This window comes from Panthera tigris, chromosome A1 (genome assembly GCF_018350195.1).
Source record: "Panthera tigris isolate Pti1 chromosome A1, P.tigris_Pti1_mat1.1, whole genome shotgun sequence".
Taxonomy (NCBI): domain Eukaryota; kingdom Metazoa; phylum Chordata; class Mammalia; order Carnivora; family Felidae; genus Panthera; species Panthera tigris.
In genome coordinates, this window is record NC_056660.1 from 203,761,759 (window position 1) to 203,784,163 (window position 22,405).

General features: G+C 35.5%; 2 protein-coding genes across 8 annotated transcripts in view; one reads left to right on the forward strand and one right to left on the reverse strand.

Annotated features, from left to right (window-relative positions):
* The first annotated feature begins 594 nt into the window (after nucleotides 1-594).
* On the forward strand, nucleotides 595-11,382 carry SELENOP (selenoprotein P). Of its 2 annotated transcripts, none has more exons than XM_007095428.3 (5): nucleotides 595-682; nucleotides 3,945-4,160; nucleotides 4,413-4,625; nucleotides 5,913-6,030; nucleotides 9,882-11,382. In XM_007095428.3, exons 2-5 carry the CDS (start codon nucleotides 3,958-3,960, stop codon nucleotides 10,530-10,532), a joined length of 1,185 nt encoding a protein of 394 aa, XP_007095490.3. In that variant the 5' UTR covers nucleotides 595-682; nucleotides 3,945-3,957; the 3' UTR covers nucleotides 10,533-11,382. The 2 variants fall into 2 exon arrangements, with proteins under 2 accessions (XP_007095490.3, XP_015398988.2); XM_015543502.2 differs by having other exon boundaries at nucleotides 620-682; nucleotides 9,882-10,514.
* Nucleotides 11,383-11,473: 91 nt separating this feature from the next.
* CCDC152 (coiled-coil domain containing 152) overlaps nucleotides 11,474-22,405 on the reverse strand; it is a 30,105-nt gene continuing 19,173 nt past the window's right edge. For all 6 annotated transcript variants that reach the window (XM_007095426.3, XM_015543503.2, XM_042995518.1 and 3 more), the window contains exons 5-9: nucleotides 18,482-18,546; nucleotides 16,512-16,614; nucleotides 14,386-14,513; nucleotides 12,385-12,468; nucleotides 11,474-11,646 (exon numbers count right to left, since the gene is read on the reverse strand). In XM_007095426.3, the coding sequence (XP_007095488.2) occupies nucleotides 11,497-11,646; nucleotides 12,385-12,468; nucleotides 14,386-14,513; nucleotides 16,512-16,614; nucleotides 18,482-18,546 (530 nt within the window). In that variant the 3' untranslated portion in view covers nucleotides 11,474-11,496. The remainder of the gene's footprint in view (nucleotides 11,647-12,384; nucleotides 12,469-14,385; nucleotides 14,514-16,511; nucleotides 16,615-18,481; nucleotides 18,547-22,405) is intronic.

Sequence of the window (22,405 nt, forward strand, 5' to 3'; positions counted from 1 at the left end):
AATAAACTGAGGCTTGGTTTGCTTCTGCTAGGAGGTTTAGTTTCTTGTTCCTTTCCTTAAATGAAAAAGAAGAGAGCAGAGATCCTGTGAGATCCCACACAGATCCAAGTTTTAAACATAGTAAAATAATCCAAGCAACTCTGTAACAGCAGGAGAGGGAAAGATTTGAAACAGCAGGTGACTTTTGTAACAAAGCTCACACAGTCTAGGTTAGGCTAACCTGGCCACAACAGAGCAGAAGGAAAAATCAGATTTTTTTTTTTTTTTTTTTTAAAGCAGCAGCTTAACTTGCTGGCTCAGCAAATGTTTTTCCCTATTATAGTTTGAAAAAGAACATGACTTGGAGGCCCTTTTACCCTTAGTCCTTCCTCCCGCCCCCGACTGTACCATTAAATCCTAGATACTGGGGTGACTAAAAAGGATAAGGAATAAATCAATAATCACAAAAAAGTTTCCCCCCATTTTATGCCTGGCAGCACTTGCTGCTTTCTTTAAGTTGATTGTAACAACCAGTTCAGGGGTTTGCTCTGCTTGCAAGGTCACAGCCAGAGGGGGGCAGTGAACTTTGGACTACAGCCGGGGAGAGAGGTAAACAACAGGACTATAAATATCAGGGCTTCTGGCTGTGGAGCTGCGGAGCTGAGCAAAGAGAAAGGAAGCAGGCTGATCTCGAAGGGGTTGTGTAAGTAGGAACTTTGTGTTCTCCAGTATTTCTTTTAGAGTCTGGTAAATAATTTGATTTTGAGTCTGATAAAATGTTTCTGTCCTTACAATAGATTTTTTAAAAACAGAGATAGGTAAAGTGATAAAAATAATACAAAAGAAAGAACAAAAGGGTCTGGACTTGGGTGTGGTGGGTGGAGGTCCGCAGCCCTTTGCTGATTTCTGCCCTGTCTTGTGCCTCCCGAGGATAGAAGATGGGAGCAGAGGAGGCTGGAAAAATCAGTTACTCTGCAAAGAGTTGTGATGTTATAGAGACAGTTTTGCTTGTTTAAGCTTAAATGTCTCCCACTGCAATGCAGAGTGAGAACTCTAAGGAGAAATCAGCCTGTGGGTTTGAAGAGCAGAGACTGAAATAAGGCCATTCTACAGTGCTGTAGAAACGTCCAGGGATACTGTGAGGAGTTTCAGGAAACAAAAAAAAAAAAAAGAAAATCCCTGGCGGCAGGGAAAGCAGGTTGGGTCCACTGGGCAGAAATTGTTGCCCTTAAAAGAGTTCAAACCCATGTCAAATCAGGTGGCCTGTGATTAAGTGCAAAGTTTTGCAGTTTACAAGGTGAGTGGGTACTTTTAGGTGAATGAGGAAGGACCTTCAGATGCCAGTTTGAAGTTAAGGGAGAAAGTTTCTGCATATTCTGCCTTTTAATGGGGGAGTTTTAAACAAATGTCAGTCTGTATGTGGCCAGAAATCTAGTTCTGTGATTGAAAAGTGGTGAGATTAGTGAAATTTACAAATACTTTCAACAGCTTCTAATAAATCCTATTTAGTTATTTATACATAGATATAACTATAACCAAATGTTTATTATGCAAAAAAATGATCTTAAGACAAAGTTGAACGGCCTATTGAATATAACAGAAGAGGAAAATTTGCAAGTGTGAACACTGTAACCCACTACCCTTTGTCTTTTTTCATCAAAAAAACTAAATGAAGGGAATAAGGGAAAAAGCCTTTTCATTTATATTTGCTACTTAGCCACTAGAAAGGGTATGCCAAAGTGAAAGGGTATGGCAGAGTGAGGAAACCAAGTGCTGAATTTATGCTGAAGCTTCTATAGTTACTGAAATTCTATTCTAGAAAGTAGGGGAAATCTCTCCATCCTAGTAAAAAACCAAACAGATTGAATTGAATTATTTTGATGTTCTCCTTGCCATCCCAGGGCATAAACAAACAAAACCCTGGCTACTATAGTTATTAAAGGTGATCTACCTCATAGCTAAGAGGTCATGTTTTGGATTTAGCAGAACTGGTTTGAATCTCGTTTCTTTGGTGACTTAATATCTGTGTGGACTTGGGCAAGATGCCTAAACTCTCTTGGCCATGTTTCTTCAGCTGCAAAAGGGGGGTAATGGTCATATAGTTGTAAGGATTAACTGACATGATAAAAAAAAAAAAAAAACAAAAAACTGCTTAGCACCACCTGCATAGAGTTCTGTAAATGCTCAATGAGCAGTAGCCATAATAAGGATAATTGTGTCACCAGTATAAATACGATCCTAAAGAAATTTGCTAGATTTAGTCCAGATATATCCTCTCTTTTTTTAAATATTAGAATTTTAAAAAACATTAGAATAGTTGGGATGGCCTTAATCATTTGATTTATCTGTCTCTCTTTAAGTTAGGCTCTTGGATTTTGTGATATTAAATGATATGAAAGATAGTCAAGTTTTAAAAATTCTATACTTATCAGTGCACCAGATCTCAAATCAATCTGATTCTAACCTTTCTACTCCCATCTTAATTCTGGGCTCACTTTAACTTATCATTAGCTGCCTACTAGCAGCTATCATTAGCTCCCTCCTTCCATCGCTCCCCCCCCCCCCAAAGTACTTTTACTTTCTTATCCCAGATCAGTGCCTGAAAATGTGTCAACTTCCTATTTCTGGAATGTTGCCCTGATCTCTCTCCACAGATTCTTCCATCAGAATAAGCCTGTTCCTGGGTTTTTCTTTTTCCGCTCTTCTCTGCTGAATGTGTTCCTTGTTTTCACTACCTGTCTATAGTTCACCTGTTTCATGTGTACCTCTCTGCTGAGAGTTAGCCCTAGTCTGGGGAATATTTCTAGTCAGATATTTAACTTTTCTACTCAGAGGTACTTACCCAAGAACGTGCCATCTAGTCACAGAAATTTCTTGAAAGTAATGGTAGCCAATAAATAGACTGAGTGTGAATTGTAGTGGGTCTTAAATGGTTGAAGGGGTCGTGATTTGTGACATTTCTCCTTGGTCAGTCAGGCTTTTTCTTTTGGTTCCTATCTATCTTGGATGTGGTAGTAACATTTTGGCAGGCAGTTTTATACCTGAAAAGATTCAAATCCTTTAATATTCACATACAGCTAGACTGTAAAGAATAAGAAGAACAAAAGGGAGCCGGACCCAAGAGACTTATAAATACAGAAGGCTTGAACATGAAGAACTAAGGGCCCCATATGGGCCACCTTCATGTTGGTAAACTGCCCTTACAGCCTCCTCTTTCTTCCGGGGTTCTCTTTCCATGCTGGCTCTTTTCATTTCTGTGCAGAATCCTCTACTTACCCTTTCCTTTCTTAGATTGGTGGAGGACAGAAAGCAGCAATCAGAACTTGGTGCATTTTAAATATTTTTTTTTTTTTAACGTTTATTTATTTTTGAGACAGAGAGAGGCAGAGCATGAACGGGGGAGGGTCAGAGAGAGAGGGAGACACAGAATCGGAAGCAGGCTCCAGGCTCTGGGCCATCATCAGCCCAGAGCCCGACGCGGGGCTCGAACTCACGGACCGTGAGATCGTGACCTGAGCTGAAGTCGGACGCTTAACTGACTGAGCCACCCAGGCGCCCCAGAACTTGGTGCATTTTAAATAAAAACAAAATCACGTCTGCAGAATGTTATTGGGTTATAGAGGGCATAGTCTCAAAATTTTTCTAAACATGTATATTCTCCTAGAGAAATACTGGGCTGCCTGTTCAGGCAGATTTCCATAGCATGCTTACTAAAGTATCTTGTCAGGTCAGATAGTTAAGAGGTGCTTTGACAACTCCCTTGCCTCTGGCTGATTTTTTACTCCTTTTGGGAAGATTTGATGCAGGAAGGCCCAACATGATGAATGAGCCCAGCAACACTGGGATAGAATCCATGGGCTAGATAGTGATAGAAAGGGGGACTGTACTGGCTGTATTTCTAGAAATTCCTGGCTATGACTATGAAGTCACCTGTGAAGATGACAGCAAGGTTTCCTCTTTTACAGGACAACCCCAGCAATGTGGAAAAGCCTGGGGCTTGCCCTGGCTCTCTGTCTTCTCCCATGGGGAAGAACAGAGAGCCAGGGACAAAGCTCTTTTTGTAAGCAGCCTCCAGCCTGGAGCATAAGGGATCAAAATCCAATGCTAAACTCAAGTGGTTCCGTGACTGTGGTTGCTCTTCTTCAAGCCAGCTGATACCTGTGCATCCTGCAGGCATCCAGGTGAGCTGGTTTCAGTGGTCTAGGATTTCTCAAGGGGAAAGCTATTAAATACATGATACATACGTACATAAAATAAAATAGAAATGGAAAAGATGTATTTATTAAATCACATTTTATAAAGAAGAGATATGAGTAAGTAAAAAAAAAGTCGTAAGAGAGTTTCATGTAAAAAAAGAGTGAGGAGAGAGAAGTCACTAATGAATTCAATGAGATTTTTTCTTTTTTTTTTTGTATTTTTCCCAAATATTCTAGATTGGAAGACCTGAGAGTAAAACTGGAGCAAGCAGGATATTTGAACATCTCTTATGTTGTTGTTAATCATCAAGGACTCTCTTCTCGATTAAAATATATGCATCTTAAAAATAAGGTTTCAGAACATATTCCTGTTTATCAACAAGAAGAAAACGAAACAGATGTCTGGACTCTCTTAAATGGGAAAAAAGATGACTTCTTCGTATATGACAGGTGTGTATATACACACACACACATGCACACACACACCCCAAATTAAAAGATGCCTTCTTAGCATTTAATTTAATAGTGATTTAAAATAAGACATCTTCTTTTGTTTTATTACCAAGTACTCAGAGTGAGCTATTAAAATGGTTTTAATGTTTTATCTCACAAACTGACTTTCTTTTGTGCAAAAGAATTCACCATTCTAGTAGGGAAATACAGAAAATTGACTATAATCCCCCCCCCCACAATAAATTAGCATTCTGCCTGAATAAAAGGATCAATTTGTGTATCAAGTACAATTCAAACCTGAGAATTTGCAGAATAACTACACTTTGCAGACCACTTTTTTATCTTTAATCTGATTAATAATTTAAAGGTTACACACCTGAATTTCTGAACTATAAAGTGTTAATCATTTAGATCTAATCTGCATGAATCTGCTTTTGATTTCATGAATAAATAAAACATTTGTATCTTAAGGGAACCTCCATGTTTACATTATTTGATATTACCAACATTTTTAGTTGGTGCTGTTTTCTTTTGACTCTTCAGAAATGGTGAGGCATACTCTGGTTAGACCTAAGCCCTACTTCATCTTACTCTAAATATTTTTAATATTACATACTCTTTTAGGACTGCAAACTTCTAATTTAGACAGTTGCAAAGTGTAGCTCTTTGATAGTCACATAATATTATATATCCTGGGAAAAATGTGGGAAAGAAGGACATTTCAACTCCACTATTTCTGAGAATGCGGAGTATTATAATTCCATTTCTTTCATTATGCTGAAATTTTTGTTGCATCAGACATATTTTTAAATAAATGGGCTATTGGCCAAGACTTGAGGATACTGTAATTTTTTGTTGTGTGGAATTTGTGCTGCCATAGCAGTTATGAAAACCTCATGTGATTTGCAGAGCCTGATTTATGGTAAGGTAGTGGTTTGTGCATTCACGGAATTTATAAGTCTATACCAAATTGTATTTGACCAAGTCACAATGACTTATGTATTTTGATGTAATTTATAGTGGCATATCTAGAAGATTTCAAAACGCTGGTATGAGACTCCCGGTAGTCTTGCTGTGACCTAACCTGATATGTGGTGCCAGGGAGCTCACTTGAGACCCCATTCAAGGAAGTTTATTGGAGGTGTGAATGGGTCTTAGTTATAAGACCATTAAACCAATAGCACCTATCCCAAACTGCTTGAGTATGATCATGATACAGAAAATATTGTAATGATATGTAATGATATGTAATGATAAATGTAATGTTTGCCCTTTTTTTTTTAGATGTGGCCGTCTTGTATACCATCTTGGTTTGCCTTACTCCTTCCTAACTTTCCCATATGTAGAAGAAGCCATTAAGATCGCTTACTGTGAAAAGAAATGTGGAAACTGCTCTCTCATGGTATTTTATTTTTCTCAATTATTTCCCCTGGGAGAAAAGAGAAAGTCTTTTAAGAGTTATCTAAATAAGTTAATATTTCATGATCAATTAGCTAAGCAATGTTTCTGTTGGTATACTAAAAATAAACAACAGTCATTTTTATAATTACTTCCTATTATGTAACATACACCGTAAGACATTTTTTTCAAGATCCGTATTGCTGCTTTTATCTAGAAGGAGTTTATAAAACAAAAACCAACATAGATGGCATATTTCAAATACCACCAAATGATGTTGGGTGTTTTCAAAATGCCGAAAGAATTCAGCCAACATAAAATATTATTGTAGTACCCTGAATGTGTTCACACGAGAGCATAGTGATGGCAAAGCTTATTCATGGCATTACCTGAAATGGAATTGAGGCCCAGATAGTTACTTACTATATCAAAAATCTAAGACTGCAGCTTTCCCATGAAGCCCTTACACTGTCTGCCCACTCTGCAGTCAGAATTACTGCATTTATTTCACAGTGGAATAAGTTTTCTACTTGTTATTGATATTTTTCTCCCAACAACCGTGAGAATATTTACTCCTTTTTATGAGAAGCTCTACATTTAAGTATTGTTTATAAAAAGATACTCAAGGAATTGATTTTAATTTATATTAACTAGACTCCCCCCTTCCCATATTGAAAAGGAAAACAATTCCAAACAATGTTTCCTTAATAGGGAAAATTGGCAAAATTTGAACTCAGGTTTAAAAATAGTTCTGCATTTTATTTGAGAGCTATACATCCTTCAGATTTTTCCAGTTGTAAAGAAGCCATCTCGATTTGTAATGAATTATTTAATTAATTAATTTAGTTGTTGTGGAGCACAACAGGTTAATTACTCTAGTTATATAATTTTTCACATTTTAATCTTCATTATAATCCTATGAAGCTTAGTCTACTCTTTCTAAAGATGGGGAGACTGAAGTAATGCAAATAAAGTATTAACTCAATGTCTGACTTCTACTAAGTATGTAATAAATGCTAGTTATATTGATTCCTCATATTCTGGGACTATTTTGCATTTTTGCAAATGCCTAATAGTTATAAATATACCCCATTATATTGAAACAAAGGCAGAAACAGTCCCATAACATGCTTAAAATTTATGAACCTCTTGTAAATAGGATATACCATATATATCTGATGTGCCAAATCAAATTGGAGTTTTCCTTTTTCATTGTATCCTAGATGCCATCAATTGTAGGACACATTATTTTATGTACTATTTTAAAAATGCTGTCAGCTAAGGTAGGACACTGTTACAACACCATCAATAATAGGATGCATTCTGATTTTAAAGATATTAAAATGTGAAAAAAATCCCTTGTGGGATCAATAAAACCTAGTAATCCGTTTCAGAAACTAATTAGACCACTACTGTCAACTTTTGAACATTTAGAACATTACATAGTATATTTTAAACATTTATCAAGTTGTTCATAAGCTTTTAATCAAATAACATTAAATACTCAAAAGGAAACAAGCGACAAAACTAAAAGGCATCCTGTGGAATGGGAGAAAATAGTTGCAAATGACATATCCGATAAAGGGTTAGTATTCAAAATATATCAAGGACGTCTAAAACTCATCACCAAAAAAAAAAAAGAATAATTCAATTAAAAAATTGGCAGAAGACATGAATAGACACTTTTCCAAAGAAGACATACAGATAGTCAACGGACACATGAAAAGATGCTCAACATCACTCATCATCAGGGACACACAAACCAAAACTACAATGAGATGTCACCTCACACCTGTCAGAAGGGCTAAAATCAACAACACAAGAAATAATAGGTCTTGGTGAAGATGTGAACAAAGGGGAACCGTCTTATACTGTTGGCGGGAAGGCAAACTGGTGTGGCCACTCTGGAAAACAGTATGGAGGTTCCTCGGAAAGTTAAAGATAGAACTACCCTATGACCCAGCAATTGTGCTACTAGGTAGTACTAGTATTAGTACTAATTCAAGAGGATACGTGCACCCTGATGTTTATGGCAGCATTGTCCGCAATAGCCAAATTATGGGAACGGCCCTAGTGTCCGCTGATTGGTGAATGGATGAAGATGTGGTGCATATACAATAGAATATTACTCAGCCATAAAAAAGAATGAGATCTTGCCATTTGCTAAAGATGTGGATAGAGCTAAAGAGTATGATGCTAAGTGAAATAAGTCTGAGAAAGACAAATGCCATATGATTTCACTCCTATGTGAAATTTCAGAAAAAAACAAATGAACTCACAGGGATAAAAAAAGAGAGGCAAACCAAAAAACAGATTCATAATTACAGACAACAAACTGAGGGTTGAGGGAGGGGAGGCGGGCAAGGGGACTAGGGTAAATAGGTGATGGGGATTGAGGAGTACACTTGTCATGAGCATCAGATGATGTGCAGAAGTGTTGAATCACTATAGTGTACACCTGAAACTAATATTACACTGTATGTTAATTAATAGGAATTTGAAGAAAAGCTTAAAAAATAGCATGAAATTCTCAAAAGTAATTCAGAAATAACCAAAAACTGTACCACTTAATAGTTGTATGCAAAAATCCGTGGAATTTTTAACCTTTCAAAACACGGAACCATACCACTTAGAAAATCAGTTTGAGAGATGAAAAAGACTCACTAAATTTATTTATAAATCACTTTAGGGTAAAGGTTTCATATGATATTGCGATATCTATAAGCTTTGAGCTTATATTCGTAGGCACACAAGACAATAAAGACTTGGCAGCAAATTAACTAGATTGAGGCAGAATGGGATTGTATGCCCAGTGGAAGATGGGCAGTAATTTGCTGCTTGCAGCTGCCAGCTCAACAGTAGGGACACAGTAACAAGACTGGTGAATGGTGAAGTTCAAAACGTTTCCTGGCATAAGCTGAGGCGTGAAAAACTGATTTTCAGCAGAGTTTATTGGCATTTTTGAACTAGCAGAAATTAGTTTGCTTCAGAATAGAACATTAAGTATGAATATAATATTAGAAGTATCCATGTAGTTCAGCTGCTTTTAGGATTTGATATTTGTTTGACTTTACTGCAATCGATGTAAATTCTTTTAACCAGTTTATTTAGTTTTGCTTCTGCAGATATAAATATAGTGGTTTGGCTTTCTTTTTAAGCCTTCTGTATTTCTTAAATTCTTCTTCAGCGTTCTTAAAAATCGGGGAAACGCTCTTGATAAGAAAAGGAAGATTTGAATTCTGCTATTGATTTAACCAGTATAGAAGCTTAGGCGAACTGCTGAATTTTATTTATTTATTTATAAAATTTTTTTTTAACATTCTTATTTATTTTTGAGACAGGGAGAGACAGAGCATGAACAGGGGAGGGTCAGAGAGAGGAAGACACAGAATCTGAAACAGGCTTCAGGCTCTGAGCTGTCAGCACAGAGCCCGACGTGGGGCTCGAACTCACGGACTGTGAGATCATGACCTGAGTCGGAGTCGGCCGCTTAACCGACTGAGCCACCCAGGCGCCCCTGAACTGCTGAATTTTAATTGTCTTGTGCTTTGTTTTATCTATTTGCAAAACATTAATGTTAATTCCTTTGGAAGATGCTTGAGGATTCTCTGATTAAATGCAAACTTTGCACAAGAAGAACTTTATAATTATGTATGACTAGAACCAAATTTTAATAAAAAGTCTGGGTGTTGAAACACATCAAAATTTTATCTCATTAACATGATGTTAGAAAAACAAAGCCAGTTTAATCCTAATTACTTTGAATTTTATATATGTTAGCTTTACAAAGAATTTTTTGTGCACAGCTCCTAAATCTACAAATTTGTTGAAAAATGATTCATAAATTTGTTCTAGACACCGGAAGATGAGGACTTCTGTAAAATTGTATCTTCAGCTACCGTGGGAAATACAACTGAGGCTCCACAGCCACATCACCACCACGACCATCACCACCATCACCACCATCATCACCATCATAATCATGAGCATGGGCATCAGCATCATGGGAATGGTGAACTTGCAGAGAACCAGCAACCAGAAACACCAGATGCCCCTGGGCACCCCCCTTCTCAAGTCCCTCATAACCACCACAAGCACAAGCACCACCAAAGACAGGGCCATCCAGAGGACTGAGATATGCCAGCAGGCAGTGAAAGTTTACAACTTTCTGTCCCACCAAAGAAGCTCTGACGAAAGGGATGTATAAATCAATTACACTGCAAATTGCCCAAAGATTCAGAGTTGGCTCCTAGCAGCTGATGCTGACACTGACGACATCTGGTATTTGAAAAAACAGGGTCTGCAATCACCTGACAATGTAAAGAAAACCTCCCCTCTTTATGTAGCTGACAGGGACTCTGGGCAGAGGAGAACGTCATTGAATCTTGACAGTGACGTTTGCCTCCAGCTGCCTGACACGCAATTCAGCAGCCCAAGCCCACAGATGCCAGCACCAACTGAAGCTGAGAAAATAAGGCCAAAATGTGAAAATGACCTTCATACTAAATATTTTAAATAGGATTTTACTCCCCAAGTCAGTCTAGACAATTTCGTTTCCAGCATTTTTATATGCTACCTAATTAACAATGATCTAAAACTAAGAATTGGATTTGTACAAAACACGGGGAAATCTATTATATTGGCTCCCAAATTTTAAAATTTAAGTCAAAGAAATTTTGACCTAAACCCAATTTTTATTATTTTATTATAAAGGTGATTGCAGCACTTGGTTAATATGTTTTTCTTTTTCTTTTTCCAGCATTCTACTTGTATTAATGAGAACAGAGACATAAACTATGACCTAGGGGTTTCTGTTGGATAGTTAGCAATTTAGAATGGAGAAAGAACAACAAAGACATGTTTTCCATTTTTTTCTTTACTTATTTCTCAAAAAATACTTGTCTTTTTAATCTTACATTTTTAACTGATTAAATCTTATAAAGAACTGCCTTTATAATTCTTTCAGGTTCCAGAAATACTGACACATGAATATTTTGCTGTGACTACATTTTAAATATCCATTTATACTTTGTATGTCTAAGAGTCATAGTCTTGATTTTTACTATCACATATGAATGAAACTCTTATGTCTTATTTTCTTTATCTAGCATTATTATATCATACTGTTTAAAATTTGAGATAGTCTGTCTTGAAAGATGTAATGGAGAAGGTAAATGAATGTTGTCTGTCTCTTGATTGCTTAGAAAGTATTTCCATAGTCAATGATGGTTCAATAGGTAAACTACGTGCTATAAACCTGAACTCCTCTATGGTTAATACTATTAAGCAAGAATGTGGTACACACAGTTGGCCAAATGTGGATTTGTTTAAATAAACTCAATTTAAAATGTTTAAAGCAATCTTTTTTTCATTGTTATTATTTAGGTAGTATGTTATATTAATGACAGAAGTGGCATTTTCAGCTGCTTTTAAAGAAATTAAGTAGCAACTAATGAATTTACTGTCATACTCAAAACCGTCTACGCTTAGGGCAAGATCCTTTGTCAAAAGGTTTAAGTTGAGAATCTTTGTCAACAGAGAGACGTTGCTCTAAATTGCGAATGGTATTACGAAGAACTGCAATCTCCTTGTTTTTTTCTTCTTGAAGATGTTGAAGCTTCTAAATAAAGCAGCAAAAAATTTGTTACTGCAATTCAGAAATAGTAAGATTAAATACAAGAAGTAATAAAACAACAAAAACTACATTTCTGGTTTAAGTAGATTAAAAAAGCTTGTTTTGAAAGGTTTATGATTTTATTTTTATGAGGCTTATGGGGTACAACTGGAATAAGGATATTAAAACACATTTTAGCACCATTTGTTTTAGTTTATTCTCTTTTTTTGTATATAGCTTGAAGTTATGAATCATAAAGTAGGAGTTGAACAATAAAAAAAATATATTACCTAAGTGCCTAAATAACTTCAGAATAGTAGGTCAGCCTTAGTTCAGAACAGATCATGGAATTCCTTACATGACCAAAGATCAGAGGACTTCTCTAACGTTTTAATTTACTGCTAAGCTTTACTATGTCTTTAAATTTTTTAAAGTTTTATTTATTTTTGAGAGAGAGAGGGAGAGAGGGGGAGAGAGAGGCTCAAACTTGTGAACCACGAGATCATGACCTGAGCTGAAGTTGGACACTTAACTGACTGAGCCACCCGGGCACCCCTAAGATTTACTATTTTAAATTGAAAGTGACTTTTAAATATTACTCAAAACCTAGTATCTTTCTGGTTGTGTGATATATTTTAAGAAAAACTGTTAAGTATATTGTTAGTAAATACTAGATAGCTTTTATAGAAACACACAGAACATTTATTTTCTTATACAATGGCTATGGAAAAAAATCTCACATACCCTTCTGTAGATACTCTGTGGCAAAATAGTAGAATCTGCATAGGATTTTGATTTAGTTTGAACTCTTGCTAGTTTGGCATCAAACTGAATCAAGTTTAAAAAGAAAGTCATTGAGAACATTCTAGTTAAACAACTGCTTCTATAAATATAAGTATAATCCATTATATCTTTTAACATGTAATCTCTAATTTAAGTATATTCTCTGTACAATACAATATAGAGAAGTTTTTCTTTAAGAAACAGTTTTTAAGAAAGAGCAAGGAACACCCAAACAAGATTAACCTTGCTCCATGTTAAAATTTCCTGGGGAGCTTTTTAAAAGTACCAAATACCTGGGCACTACCTTAGAGATTCTGGGATGGAGTCAGCATTATCTTTTTAAGACATTAAAAAGATAGATGATAGATGATTCTATCATGCAAGGCAAAGAATCTAGATAACTAGGGTTGAGAATCTAGTTAAAGATGGATAAAAATATTTTCACGTTACTGTGAGTATCCTTTTGTAAAGAAATGTAGTATAGTCAACAGTCGTGGGATAAAAACTCATATACTCTACTGTAAAAACTTTGAGATAAGTGGTAGAATCTGGATATAATTTTGTTGATTCAGTCTGAACTCTTACTATTTTGACATTAAACTGAATCAGGTTTAAAAAATTCTCATAAGTCATTCTTACAGGTCATGTATACATATATTTTTTGCAAAATCTTTCATTATAATTCTTCCCTTTGGGTTGAGTTCAGTGTAGCCTCTCTGTGGTCTAAAAACAAACTCTGTGAGATTGTGTTCTGGTTTGAGGAGGAAAATGGATAGCTACAATGAAGACGAGGAACAAAAACAGTTGTGTGCATCAGTGTAAACCACAGATTTGGGCTCCACCAGAGACAGGGCACAGATGGCAAACAAAATGCACATTTGCAATCAATGGATTAGAAGTTGATGGTAGAACCTGAAACATGGCTTATTGCTTCTCAGTTGGCTATCCAGACCTCTCTGTGGGTTGTGGGCACACTTGACCAGAGACAGTAGCAGCAGCAAAATGCCTCTCAAGTCAACATCAGTTCCCTTTTGCTCAAAGATTATACAGATTTCAACACTGAACCTCACCAAACACCCCAGAGATACCAAACTTCCATGAACGTGAATAGTAAGTTATCTTTAATAACTAAACTGGGGAATTCTGACAACATAAAGTCAGGTGGGAGTCAGACTGGGGAAAAGCAATGGAAGAATGATGGAAATGGAGATGGGTAGAATCTAGAAAAAAAATTTTAAAGAACAAATATATTGTCAAAACATCAATGTCTCTGAGATTCTGACATCTGGTTAAACAACCTACTGAAAAGGCTTTAGAGCCTAGAACTAGAACTGCAGCCTTTGAGATGCCCTATGTAAGGTCCCTTTAACATTTATTTATTTTTTAAATTTATTTTTATTATTATTATTTTTTAAATACAATTTATTGTCAAATTGGTTTCCATACAACACCTTTAACATTTTTTTAAACATCTAGTTTGTCTGCCCTTCTGATATGTATTGTCCACACATTTATTAGGGAGCAACCTGCCTCTTTTTAATAAAAGTTGAAGGAATTTCTATTGGTTTACCAGGGTTCCACAATTTCTGCTGAGGAGAGAAAAATGTTAACGATTAGATACACTCTCCCCACTGCTGGAATGGTAGTCCTATGAAGCTTGCATAGACTCAGCTACAAAGTGTGGGTAATCCTTGAATTATCGATCTCCAGTCTCAGAGTAAACAGTACCCTCTCTGGAAACCAGGACCTTTTGAACGACTGAAGAATCCCACCTTCCAGCCAAATGCTGCAAGGTAGCGTAGCTAGCGTGGTCTGGTGTTTGAGAACTGCACGTGACGGAGAATGAGTGTGTCGGGGTTGTTTCTATACCTGAAATTTATCTCACTGTGATGAAAAATAACCAAAATTCAATCTAGACTTAAGGGATGCATCTTCAAATTTAGCAGACCCTTAAACACTTACCTCGAGCTGTAATTTGATTATTTCACTTTGTTTTTCCTTTTCTTGAGTTTTTAACTTTGCATTTAACTCTGAAATTTCCACCTCCTTTTTCTCTATCAGTTCTTTATGCTTTTCTTCATTTGACTCAACTGAAGAAAACGAAAATAAATAAATAATCAGTTAATTCATCTTAACATTTCAAACATTTTATAAGCTTATATTTCATTAGCATTTTAAACAATCCATAAGCAAGTACATTTTGGTAATAAGTACACATATTTTAGAAACTGTTTATATGCAGGGTAGGTTTTATATATTTTGAATAAGCCCCTACAAAATGCTTGAAACACAAAGATCACCCATTAACTGCTTCTGAACAAATAAGCTGATTTGTATTCTTAAACATGAATTATATATAGAGGTGTCTGGGTGGCTCAGTCAGTTAAGTGTCCGACTTTGACTTGGGTCATGATCTCGCAGTTTGTGAGTTCGAGCTCTGCATCAGGCTCTGTGCTGACAGCTCAGAGCTTGGAGCCTGCTTCGGATTCTGTGTCTCCCTCTCTCTGCTTCTCCCCTGCTCGTGCTGTCTCTCTCTCTCAAAAATAAACAAACATTTTAAAAATTAAAAAAAACGTGAATTATATATAATTATATAATATACAAATAATATAATATGTAATATAGTAATAATAAAATTAATAATTAATTATTAATAATATAACATATTAATAATATATAATACATATAATATTTTATATATATATATAATATATATATATATATATATATATGAGAGACAATAAATAGGAGACTTAGTGGTTAAACAGGGACACAAGGCCTGGGTTCCTAGGTACAGGGGGTCCCAAATTACTGGATGATTCTAGAGCTACATCAAACCCCCGCTATACTCTGTTCCACGTGATTGGGCCTCTGTCATGTTCACACCATGTCTCTATGCTTCATCAAATTTCCTCTGCTCTTATCTTTCCTATTCCTACTAGTGATACCATATTATCCAGTATGGGAGTCTCAAGGACATTTCTGACTTTAGGGGGAAAAGAAGGAGTCAACTCATCCACAAGCCTCACAAATAAGGGGTCTCCATCCATGATTAATCCACTACTTACTTAGTTTCAAGCCTCATTTTTGCCTCAGTTGGACTCTATGTCCAGGCTCTTAATCACAAGTCTCTACACCCTATACACTGTTGCCAGATTAGTCTTCCTAAAGCATACCTCTAAGTATGGCCATCACTTTCTCAGAAACCTTTAATCCCTCCCTTTTTTTTTTTATCCTAAAATTCAAGGGGTCAAAGAATCCAGCCCTAGCCATGGCTGCTGGCTTTTTTCTTGCTAACCTTTCTGTGTGGTGCAAAGAAGAGGTAAGAAATAGACTATTATTCCCTAGAATGTCCTATGTCTTCCCCTCTCTACGTCTTGGCTTCTATTTTCTCTCTACTGAGAGACTCTTTTTTTCCATCCTCTCCAGTGAACTTTAGCCATATTCAGTCTTCAGGATCAGGGCCTTGTACTTAGTGCTGAAGGACAAAAGTTAGTAACTTTGATAAAGTTCAAGTTAAAATGTTTTCCTTCATTGTTTGTGCTTTTTAATTCTTTCCAAGGAGTTGTAGCTAATTCAAGTTCACAAAGATTATCTTCTATGCTTTCTTCTAGCAGTTTTGTAGACGTAGGTTTATATTCTGACATTCATTTCCAGCAAATTTTTACATATGTTGTACATAAGTATGGGCTCATTTGGAAAAGTTTTTATTACTTTTATGAAACCATATAACTCTCAGCATAAGATCATGAGACCTGCTTTAATAAAGGAAGAAATTTTATTATTGAAATTATATCCTATATGCCAAGTATATAAATATTAAAGGTATTATACATTTCACATTAATTTTTATATAAGGACATTAGCTGCTTCATATTAAATAATGTTAAATACAAAAACCATAAATCCAGCTTAGAAATGTTGTAATTTATATCACATAAATAAATTGAAAGGTACAAAACCCAAATTAAAATGCATCAAGGCAATGTTCATTCAAGAATACGGGCAATTACTGAAAAAAGTTTATACATGCATTTAAATTATTTTATGATGTCTTAGAATTCAGTAGGTCAAAAATAAAAACTTACTTTTTTCCTGCATATCCTGATAAAGTTTCCTTATTTCTATTTTATGTCCCTCCTCTTTGATTTTCATTTCACTCATAAGTTTGGCAATATTATTCTTATATTCCTAAAGATTAAAATACATATTAATTCTTCAGTTTAAATATATGTACACAACTTTCCACTAATTAGAAAGGTGAAATTCTCATACTTTATATTAATTGTTAATATGTAACCATATCTAGAGAGGAAAGATATTGTTTATCGCTTGAATAATCAGCTTTGAGAAGGAACAATTTCTGGTCCAAGTAGATACAGCCCATCCAGAGACAATGTATTCTTATCTTTGCTTCCTGAATACTCATCACCAGTGTTTAACATATCATATAATCTCAAAGTATTTTGGTAACTGTATAAATCAATGCCATGATAGCATTAAAATATGTCAATTAAAGCCAAAGTTATACTTTAGAGCTAATAGTACATTCTGTTCAATAGCTGGCAAGCTTAACCTAACATAGGATGACTCCTTTGAATGTGACCTGAAGTTCTGTTTCTGAAAATTATATAAACATCCCTAATTCCCAGAAGGAAGTTAAGCACTACCCATGGTAAAGTTTAGTTTTATGAGGAGGAGGCTAGAGAAGAATGAATTTGGGAGTTGAGAAGTGCTTGACAAGTGCCTGAGATTAGTTTCTTAGGTTGCTGCAGCATAGGAATGATTATTGTGTTAATGTGGACAGTCGCATTCAGAGAGGTGTTGGAAGAGAAAGCCCCCAAAGATAAAATTTACAATTTTTCCAGAGGGATGTTCCTACATAAACCACTTACAGTCCTAAGATGTAGGCAGGAGAAAAGGAAAGCAGCAAGAATAAAAATAAAATAGGATACTAAGAAAGGTACATTAACGAAGGCAAGAGGTTCAAGAAAAGCTTCTAAACGTCATAAAAGCAGGGACTTTATTTTTACTCATCATGATGTCTCCAATTCCTATAGTATCTTAGGCTAAGCAATATTCTATGGCTTGACATTTTAGAAGAGAAAGAAGGTAAAAATTTCTCCCCCTTTTCTCTGCCCCAATGATACCCTAACTGTACCATCTATCATTGAGCTTTATAGGAAAGGTATGGAAAGAATGGGAAAGAAGAAAGGAAAGGGATAAAGGAAAGGAAAAATAAAGGGTGGGATATATTCCAGACATATTTAAATTAACTCAAGTGAGGAACCAGATTGAATATGGAAATGATCCTTCAACTTGAAGTTCTAAGCTTGATACAGATCCAATTTGAGTTTTGGAAATCTTAGGTCTGCCAAGGTTTGACATGTTGGCTCTTGGGAAAGGAGAAAAAAATTATGATAATAAGCCTCCCAAAGGGTGGTGGGAACTGACATTTACTGAGAACTTTTTATGTTCTAGGCACTGTGTTATTTGTTCTATAATTGCTGCCATATGCTGTTCCTATAGGAGGAAAGAAAAAGTAGCAGAGGGTATGGTAGCCCTGGGGAGAGAAAGAATTGGTTATCCACATAACCAATGTGGATAAAGTCCACATAAAGTCTTCCCTTCGTTTGGATGATGCAGTAAAATTGCAAAAGGTTACTTAAATCAGAAAGATCAAAGACTCATTTATTTTATGGTAAAAAGTTTAAAAGTGCTAATTAATATAATAGAGTATACTCTAGAGTAAAAGTTTTATTAACATAATTTAAAAATATGTAGCAAAATAGTTATATCTCTTTTTGGTGGGAAGACAAAGTAATGTAAGTGATACCTTAGTGCGTTATAGTCTGCAAAGAGACTAGAGTCCTTAAAACTGTTATTTCTTTAAGAAGTTTTATTCATTAAAAATTCTGGCACACACATACACACATATATATTTCCTTTCCAAATTTTGGCTGTCCTTATTAATGAAAACCACCCTCCTTTTTTTTCTAATTTGAGAAGACAAATGCTCTACAGGAATTTGATTGAATATAAAAATACATAAACTCACTTGTTCATGAGACTTCAGCTTTTCTCTCATAAGATCAGCATTTCTTTTTAGTTGTTCATTTTCACCTGTGTAAAAATAACCAGAGGGCATCCTAATACACAAAAAATTTTAATTAACATGGGAATACATTTAACATTTTGAGTTTCCATTCATGTATGCATTCAACACATACACACAGCATCTACTACACACGAGGTTGCATGCATGGCACTGGAAATATTGAAACAAACAAAATTATTGCTTTTCAAAGAACTTACGGCCAAACGGTAAAACAGATGTGTAAGTGGTTATGATATGCTATGATAATTGCTCTGGAATGGCAGTGTGTCTGAATTACCATGGGGACTTGTGGAAAAAAAGTCTTATTCAGCCTGAAGTCAGGAAAGGATTTACAGAAGAGAAACCATTTGCACTAAGACTTACATGATAAGGGTTACCCCATGTGGCAGGAACGTATTTCACATACATAAAACTGCACAGAAGACTTTGGGCTTGAGTGACTATAGCACATTTGGGCAAGTTACAATTCAAATACAGTATTGTTGGAATGTAAACTCTGAGGAGGATGTGTTACATAGGTTGAAGCCATATCCTAATAGGAGATGGACATATTGCATATGAATGGCTTTAAATTTTATCTTATAGGTTACAGTCAAAGAACTTTGAACAGTGAAGGGAAATGATTAGTTACATGTTGAAAAAATGATCTGGCAGTGTAGATGACGAATGGGCAGGTTTTGACCCTAGATGAATGGGTATCAGTAAAAATAGATCAAGTAAGAAATAACAGGAGCCTCAATTAGGTCAGTGGCAGTAGGACATAAAAGAAAATGAAGATAATTATTTAGATGGTAAGATTACCAGGAGACTTATGACTGACTGGATAGCAGAGGCAAAAAAGAAAGGGGAACTTTTGCTTTCTAGGTTTCTGGTTTGGGTAATTGAAAAATGTTTGGGCGCCTGGGTGGGCTCAGTTGTTAAACATCTGACTTTGGTTCAGATCACGACCTCAAGGTTCATGAGTTTGAGTCCCATATCCAGTGAGTTCAAGCTCTGGTAAAACCTGAGACCCGCTTCAGGTGAGCCCTGCTTCTCTCTCTCTCTCTGTCTCTCTCTCTGCCTCTCACTCACTTGCGCCCCATCCCTCTCTCTCAAAAAACAAAGCAAAATTAAAAAAAAAAAAAAAGAAAAAAATGTTCATCAGTTTGGGAAAGATTAGAAGAGGAAGACTTTTAGGAGTGAAATGAAGACTATAGATTTTTACCTGCTAAATTTGATTGCTTGAGATATCCAGAAAACATTTTTGGTAGGCTGAGAAATATTTAGAGGTGGCCAAAGGAGAGTATTCTGTAAAGGAGACTGAGAAGTGTCCAGAGATGCAGGAGAGAGTGGTACTGAGAAAAGAGAGGTTAAAGGGATCATAATAAGTAGCAATAAAAGCAGTAAGAAGATCAAGTAAAAGAACTTTGAATCTGAAAACTTTGGGAAATGCTCAATTGTTGTAAGTTGAAGACTAGGCAAAGGTAAGGCAATGGATAGAGTGAGTACACCAGACCATTCCCTTGAGGTTTGATTGTAAAAGGAAAGAGTGAGGGCATTTGGAGGGAATCAACCTAAAGTTAAGGAAACTTTATTTTCTTGTTTATTTAAAATATGGGAAAGATGTGAGTTGTTTAAATGCTGAGAGGAATGGACAGTAGAAATAAATTAAAGACAGAAAAGAAGGGACAATTGAAGATGCAATACCCCAGAAGAGAGACAAGAGTTAAACCCAAGTGGAGGAATTAACTTTGGATAGGAAGAAGGATTTTCTCTCTCTCTCTCTTTTTTTTTTAAGCTAAAGAGGAAGGTAGTAAGGATATGTCCAGGTATGTATATATTTGGAAGAGGTATAGTGGGAAGAAGAGGTACTAGGTGGTAAGAAATGAGATAATTTATGTCTGACAGCTTTCACTTTTTCTGTGAAATAGAAAGTAAAATAAGTTGAAAGAGAAAAGAACAGGTTTAAAGTTGGGGGCTAGAAGATTGCAAAGTTTGAAAAGTCAGGATAAATGAAAGGTATAATTGAAACTGAGATTCATAAATTAACATAGGTCTGCAATGTATGTTTTGTTTTTGTTTTTGTTTTTGTTTTTGTTTTTGTTTTTGTTTTTACCATTAGTCTTCAGTAATTGCAGCCTTATCAGTAAAGCAGGTGTATGGTTGGATTGATCCATATTTGAAAATTACTATAGTTGGTATTACAGGATGGGTAATGGAAATAAAACCACTGCCAAAAGAGAAGATAAGTGATATTCTAAGCTAGATATATAAGCTATAAAGGGAGGAAGGTTTTATCTTACAGCAACATTATTGAGAGCATTGTTATATTTACTTAATGTCTTTTCATGTAAAATGTAAATAAGAAAAAAAGAGAAACATATTAAAATATGGTTTTCCATCTTTAATTTGCCATATTGTTTCAGACCTACCATAATTGACATCTTTTGTATATAACCAAAGCCATCTCCTGACTTGGGATGATTAAGAAGGAGCAGTGCTTGACAGTTTTCTATACTCACCTTGGTAATCTCTAGATTAGATCAGGAAAGAGTCCATCCTGATATAGTGTGTGATGAGAGTTTGAAACAGAGACAGATTCTGTACCTAAGCCAGACATAAAAGGCTCAAAGCTAAAATATAGGCCAGGAGTAGACTTGGCATCAAGACTTGTAATTCAAAACCAGAGTGAAATAGAGGCCGGGGCTTGAGTTCAGGGACTACTGGGGACCAGTGACAAGGATGAATGAGACACTAGACTTGGGTAACAGTAATTATAGCTTTGTATTGTTTAGAATCAGTTTGTCTGTCAATATAGACAAAAAAACATGCTAGAATTTTGATTGGGATCACACTGAATTTATAGATCAAGTTGGGAAGAACTGACATCTTGACAATATTGGGTCTTCCTATCCATAAACATGGACTATTTCTTCATCTATTTAGTTCTTTTTGATTTACTTCATCAGAGTTTTGTAGTTTTCCTTATATAGATCTAGAACATATTTTGTTATACATATACTTAAATATTAAATTTTGGAGGTTATTGTATTTTTACTCTCAAATTTCACTTGTTCATTGCTGTTATATAGGAAAACAGTTGACTTTTATGTATTAACTTTGTATAACGCATGCAACCTCGCTATAATTGCTTATTAATTACAAGTTATTTTCCTCTCAAATCTTCTGAATTTTCTACCTAGACAGTCATGTCATCTATGAACAAGGACAGTTTTATTTCTTACTTCTGAATCTGCATACCTTTTATTTCTTTTTCTTGTCTTATTGTCTTGTCTTACTGTCTTATTGTACTAGAACTTCTAGTACAATGCTGAAAAGGAGTGGTGAGAGGAATATCCTTGCCTTATTCCTGATCTTAGTGGGAAGCCTCTAATTTCTCACCATGAAATATGGTGTTAGTTGTAGGCTTTTATAGATTTTCTTTTTAAATCAAGTTGAGTACATTCCCTCTACTCCTAGTTTACTGAGATGTTTTATTTTCAATCATGAATGGGTGCTGGATTTTGTCAAATACTTTTTGTGCATCTACTAATATGATCATCTTTTCAATCTGTTGGTGTTCTGGATTAAATTAATGAAGCTTTGAATGTTGACCCAGTCTTGTATACTTAAGATAAATTCTACTTTGTTGTAGTGTATAGGCCTCCCAAAGCCCTCTTCATTTCTGTTACAGAGTTTTTGATCTCTAGCATTCCTTTTTGCTTCTTTCTTAGGATCTCATCTCTCTGCTTACATTGCCAATTTGTTCTTACATGTTATCTACTTGATCCCTTACAGTCCTTAACATAGTAATCATAGCAGTTTTGAAATTCCCAGTCTGATAATTCCAACATCTCTGCCATGCTTGATTCTGCTCTGTCTCTG